The sequence below is a fragment of the Caenorhabditis briggsae genome, assembly GCF_000004555.2.
Source record: "Caenorhabditis briggsae complete genome, chrIII, whole genome shotgun sequence".
Taxonomy (NCBI): domain Eukaryota; kingdom Metazoa; phylum Nematoda; class Chromadorea; order Rhabditida; family Rhabditidae; genus Caenorhabditis; species Caenorhabditis briggsae.
In genome coordinates this window covers 11758316-11764868 of record NC_013490.2, presented here as the reverse complement: position 1 = coordinate 11764868, position 6553 = coordinate 11758316, and the positions used below count along the sequence as shown (strand labels likewise).

General features: G+C 34.0%; 2 protein-coding genes across 2 annotated transcripts in view; both read right to left on the bottom strand.

Moving 5' to 3' along the window:
• The window catches only part of Cbr-tbp-1, a gene marked incomplete at both ends in the record, with an annotated part of 10816 nt that extends 5349 nt beyond the window's left edge, over positions 1-5467 (bottom strand). The window contains one exon of the mRNA XM_002642542.1: positions 5263-5467. Within this exon, the coding sequence (XP_002642588.1) occupies positions 5263-5467 (205 nt within the window). The remainder of the gene's footprint in view (positions 1-5262) is intronic.
• Positions 1-6553, bottom strand: part of CBG09137 — a gene marked incomplete at both ends in the record, with an annotated part of 10412 nt that overhangs the window by 1095 nt on the left and 2764 nt on the right. The window lies entirely within an intron of this gene.

Here is a 6553-nt window from a genome sequence, read left to right as displayed (position 1 = left end):
CTTTATGATATTCTGATCCCTCCCACTTGACCTACAGGACTCTAGTCGGTCCGTCTGGTCATTTTACTTTTTTTATTTGTACAGGTCCCATTTCTTGCCAAATTATCTATCGATTTCCCCCATGCATTGCAAATAAATATATATATATTATTAAAAATCGGAATTTTCCGGAATTTTGGAACCTTAAAAATCTAAATTTTCTAAAATTCAAATATCTAAAAATTGCAATTTTCCGAAATTTTGGAATCAAAAAATCGGAATTTTCTAGATTTCAAATTTCTAAAATTGTGAATCCCTAAAAATTGAAATTTTTCGATTTTTTCTACCTCTTCCACCTCTTTCTCCTCCGCTAGACCAGCGATTGTCGCTATCAAATCGGTCATCTGAAAACGTTTTTTTTTAAAATTTTTCCAAAAAAATTTTTTTTGAAACTTCAATTTTTTAGAATTTTTGAGTAAAGAATCAAATAAAATATAAAAATAGGCCGTTTTAAAAACGGATTTTTAGGTCAAAACAGCAAAAATGATAACAAAAAAAAGAAATATTTGTTTCATTAGAAAGGAGGGGAAAAAATGGTGACAATTCCAAAAAAGAGGAAGAGAGTGTGTGAAAAATGAGAGGGGCGAGAGAAAGAGGAGGTAGAAAAATAACAGGGAAGAGAAAAATTTACACAAATTTCTATGATATTTTTTTTTTCTGGAAGGCACTAGGAGTTTTTCTATATAAAAACATTTTTCTGCCAAAAAATTATTACATTTTTCTGGGAAATTTTGAAAATTCATATTTTCTGAAAATTCGAAATATCGAAAAGATCCGAATTTCGCAAAACCCAATTTTTCAAAAATCGATCTGTTCGGGACTCAAATTTTCAGAAAATTCCGATTTTAAAAAAATTCGAAAAAAACTGATTTTTTCAAAATTTAAAATTTCAAAAAAATTAAAAATTTTATTTTTTTCAATTCGAAAATTCGAAAAAAACCGAGTTGGCTAAACTCGGTTTTTTTTCAAAATTTGAATTTTCCAAAAATTCCGAATTTTACAAAACTCAAAATTTTGAAAAATTGCGATTTTCTAGATTCCGAAACTTTGGAAAATTCCAATTTCTAGGAATTTGAAATTTTGGAAAAAATTAGATTTTTTGGGATCAAGATATTCAGAAAATACCGATTTTTCAGAATTCAAAATTTTTAAATTCCGATTTTTTTAAATCCAAAATTTCGAAAAAAATCCATTTTTTCAATTCAAAAATTCGAAAAAATCTAATTTTACAAAATTCGAAGCGAAAAAGCAAAGCATACCCGAATTATTAATAGAGATCCGGGGTGCCTGGGGGATGAACAAAAAAAAATGAAAATCAATTTTTTTTCCAAAAATGGGAAAATTTTTAAAAATTGAAAAAAAAAACAAGAAACAGGAGAAAAATTATTTTTTGAATCCCTTGAGAATCGGATAGATTTGTCCGAACGCGTCGTCAATGTCCTTCTTCGTCTTGGCCCCAGTGATCACTACCTGGAAGAAAAAAGGGAAATTTGAATTTTTGAAAAAATCGAATTTCAGAAATTGCCAAAAAAAAAAATATTTTTTGATTGAAAAATTCTGAAAATTTTGACTCAAAAATTCCAAATTTCTGTCGAAAATAAAAAATTGGTTAGAAAACATTGCTGAAATTCCGTTTCCAAATTTCAAAATAACTTTGAAAAATCTCGAAAATCGTTTATAAAAATGACCAATTTTAAGTGTTTTTCAGCAAATTTTCAGTCATTTCAAGCCGATTTTCAGTCAATTTAGGCAAAACTTTTTTTTCAGCCATTGTGGCCCTATTTCTACTATTTTAAGCCGAATTTGGACTAATTTTGGCCGATTTTGGAGGCTTTAAAATCAATTTTCAGTAATTTCAGTCAATTTTCAGTCATATTAAGCCTATTTTCAGTCATATTAAGCCTATTTTCAGTCACTTCAAGCCATTTTCATCAATTTCGAGCCAATTTTTAGTAATTTCAGTCAGTTTTCAGTCATATTAGGCCTATTTTCAGTGATTTGTAGCCCATTTTCAGTCATTTCAAGCCAATTTTCAGCTACTTTCATCCATTTTTAGCCAATTTCCTGTCATTTGGAGCCGATTTCGAGCCATTTTCAATTTCCAGTATTTTTGAGCCGAGTTTTAGTCACTTCGATTTTCAGTCATTTTCAGTCATTTTCAGTCATTTCAAGCCGATTTCCTGCCATTTTAGACTAATTTTAAGCTATTTCCAGCCAATTTTCAGCCAACTTTTCGTAATTTTCAGTGATTTTTAGCCAATTTTCTGTCATTCTGAGTCATTTTAAGCCAATTTTCAGTGATTTTCAGCTATTTCAAGTTTTTTCAGTAAATTTAAGCTAATTTTCAGATCATTTTCAGCCATTTTCCCCTCACCTTTCCCGACACAAAGATCAGCAAAACCACTCTGGGCTTGACCATTCGATAAATCAATCCCGGAAACAGTTCAGGCTCATAGGTACTGAACTGAGCGTGGGTGATGCAGAGTCCTTCCAGCTGAATCGGAAAACGTACGTCGCAGGAGCCAACCATGTTTTGGACCTGCAAAAATCGGATTTTAGGCAATTAAGGTTACGGCAGCCTTCGTTTTGGGACCTTGAGACCGATTTTTTGAGTTAGAAATGAATAAAAAATCTCTAAAAACCTCGAAAATTGCTTCAAAAGCCCTCGATTTCTAGAAACTTCTAAAAAGGTGTCAACCTATTATTTGAATTCTCCCGCGAAAACGGAAAATTTGAATTTTTTCAACGTTCTGAATTTTTTCAGCATTTTTACAATTTATAAAAATTTTCTGATTTTTAGAGTTTTTCAGCATTTTTGACAATTTTATGTTTTTTGGATTCGCAAACATAATATTTTTTCATTTTTTTTTTGAATTTTTCTCCAATTTCAGATCCCCCTTTAAATTTGAAGACCAACCATAAACTCTGTAAATTTCGCCTGGAATCCCAGCTTCTGTACAATTCTAGCATATTTTCTGGCCGCTAGACGACTGGCTTCCTCCGATTTCGCCCCTGTGCACACCATTTTTCCACTCGAAAAGATCAAAGCACTGGTTCGGGGCTCTCGGATTCTCATGATAACCGCTGCGAAACGTTTCAGATTGTATTCAGCGTTTCTGGCATGCAAGGCAATCTTTTTCAGGTCCAGCGGAACCCCGAGATTCACAGTGACACACAATATTCTGAAGTGCTGGCATCGGCCTATCCAATTGAGATGCTGGCGTGGCTGGAACCATTGTGGCGGCGATATTACTTGCTGGTGGATGCATTACGGTGTCCCTTTCGAAGATATTGTATGCCAATGGGGTCATTGGAATTGCGAGATTCTGATAAACTACTGATGGAGGGTTGATGTCCATATTGTGATGAAGAACATAGCCTGGATTTCCGGGACCCACTGATGCTGGATTTATGTTCATGTTTAGGGCAGAATTGGCCAAATGAGAGTGCATTTGCATCAAAGAGCCTTGCAGACCTGAAAATGTTGATTTTAAGAGGTTTTTTTGGCGATTTCTAGCCAATTTCGGCCTAAAAAGTTTCTTTCTGACTATCGGAACATACTGAAAATTGTATTCTAAAAATATATAATTTTTGGATAATTCGAAATCTAAAAAATCGAAATTCTCTGCAATTATGAATCCTACAAAATCCAAATTTTCTGGATATTCAGATTCAAAATTTCCTGAGATTTGAACTTTGAAAAAATCAGAAATTTCAAATTTTAAAAAAGGAAATTCCCCAAATTTTGAATTCGGTGAAAATCGCGATTTTCCGAATTTGAAATTTCAGAAAATTTGTTTTCGCAAAATTTTTAGACCTTTTAAGGTTTCCCAGCTATTTTTGATTATTATTTCCTGATTTTTCCGGTTTTTTGCCTGAAATTTGACAGGACGGTGCTCTCGAAAATTACTGTAGATTACTGTAGAAAGGCTTCTATTTTGCTGTTTTTTGTCTGCATTTTGACATGATTGTGTTTGCAGAAAAACGGTTTTCTACAGTAATCTTCGCGAACACCATCCAAATTTCAGACGAAAAATTCGGAAAAATCGAGAAAGAATCTTCGAAAATAGCTGAAAAACCTTTAAAAAAGTCTAGAAATTTTGCAAAAAATCGAAGAAAAATTGCGAAATTTTGGGAATTTTTCTAAAGTTGACGAGCATTGCAGACCTGGAAAATGTTGATTTTTTCAGACTTTTTTGGCGATTTCTAGCCAATTTCAGCCCAAAAAATCTGTCTATCAAAATTTCCTGAAAACTGTATACGGAAAAATCAAAATTTTCGAAAATTTGAATTTCAAAAAATCGCGATTTTCAGGAAATTTTCAATTTTTTGAAATTTTGCAAAAATTCCTAGTTTTTCTGAAAATTTATACTCAAAAAATCAAAATTTTGTGATTTTTCCTTCGAAATTTTTAGACCTTTTTAAATTTTCCAGCTATTTTTGATCATTCTTTTTCGATTTTTCTGAATTTTATCTGGAATTTGACAGGACGGTGCTCGCGAAGATTACTGTAGGTTACTGTAGAACGCCTTCTATTTTGCTGTTCTTTTTCTGCATTTTGACGTGATTGTGTTTGCAGAAAAACGGTTTTCTACAGTAATCATCAAATTTCAGAAAAAAAATTCGGAAAAATCAAGAAAGAATCTTCGAAAATAGCTGAAAAACCTTTAAAAAAGCCTAAAAATTTTGCAAAAAATCAAAGAAAAAATTGCGAAACTTTGGGAAATCTTCTGAAATTGATGAGCCTTGCAGACCTGGAAAATGTGGATTTTTACAGACTTTTTTGGCGATTTCTAGCCAGTTTCAGCCCAAAAAATCTGTCTATCAAGATTTCCTGAAAATTGTATACTGAAAAATCAAAAATTTTCGAAAATTTGAATTTCAAAAATCGCGATTTTCAGGAAATTTAATTCGGGAAAATTGGGAAAGAATCGTCTGAAAATTTGCAAAAAATTGAAGAAAATATCAACATTTTTTTGCAAATAATTGCGAAATTTTGGGAATTTTTCTGAAAATTTTCAATCCGAAAAACAATTTTTTTTCGGAAAATTCCAATTTTTTGAAATTCAAATGCCGCTAGAATCAAATTTTTCCGATTTTTTAAAACCAAAATTTTCGGAAAATTCCAACTTTTTGGAATTCTAAATTTCTGAAAAATCCGATTTTTACGAAATTTCAATTCCAAAAAAATCCGATTTTCTCCATTTTTCTCTCCACACTCACTATGCATCTGATGTGATTGCATCGGCTGAATCGACTGTGGATTCACCATGCTTCCTGGTCCCAAAATCGAGTTCGGTCCCATTACAGAATTCGGTCCGTGTCCTGTGAGAATCGACGATGGCCCGCCGAGTACCGAGGATGGACCTCCGTGGGCCGGCGTCTCTCCGCCCATCATTGAACGGCTCGCCGGACTGTTCATGTTCATTTTTCTTCTGGAAAATTTTGTTGGAAAAAGGGGGAAAAATTGAGAAAAAGATATTCAAAATGTGTTAAAAAACACCAAAAATATGGAAATTATATATTCAAAAAAGGCCAAAAATTATGGATTTTTTTCTAATAGAAAACAAAAAAAACCATTAAAAATCAACAAAAATTCAATTTTCAACAATAAGAACAGCATAATTAGATCAATTATCAAATGCTCCACAATATCGGCGCGTCCACAACCGCCACATTTCTCTCCAGAATGCCACGTGGCACTTCTGAATTGATGCCAACCGCCCGGACTACCTTCTCCTCGTGCTTCGGCGCAAACTTTCCGAATCCTTTTCTCCGCGGCTTCTTGGCTTCTGGAGCCCTTCCGACGCCTTCATCGTCGTCGTCACCGTCCTGAAGCTTTCGGTACTTCTCAGCCTCGCCATCCTCGCCTCCGAACGATTTTGCCATGTTGACGGAGAACAGCTCGTCGGAGCAACGGAATCGAACGTAGGATTCGACTTTTTGAAGAGATTTGTCGACGAAATGGGCACGTTTTCGGACTGATTGGTTCCAGTGACACTGAAAATAGAAATAGGAAAATTCTGATTTTTTTTTTGGTTCCTGGGTCCTTAGTTCCCTGGGTTTCGGGGTCCCTGGTTCCCTGGTTTCTTGGTTTCCCGAGTCTCTGCGTCCCTGAGTTTCTGGTTCCCTGCTTCCCTGGGTCCTTGGGTCCCTGTGGCGCGTGCAAAGTGCCCAAATCAGTCCAAAGGGACGCCCAGTTTCCCAAGATTTCCAATTGGGCAAAATTTGAACCAGTGCGACAATTTAATTTTTTATCGCATCAAAATATGCAGAAGAGCAAAAAATATGCAGTAGATTCACATAAAAATAAAGAAAAAATTCCTTCATTGAGAAAAACGGCATCGAAAAATGACTTTTTTTTTCGGATAAGAGCTTTGGCGTTTCTCTCAATGAAGAAATTTTTTCCGAATTTTTTCTTTATTCTTATGTGAATCTACATGCTCTTCTGCATATTCTGATGCGATGAAAAATTAAATTGTCGCACTGGTTCAAATTTTGCCAATTGGAAATC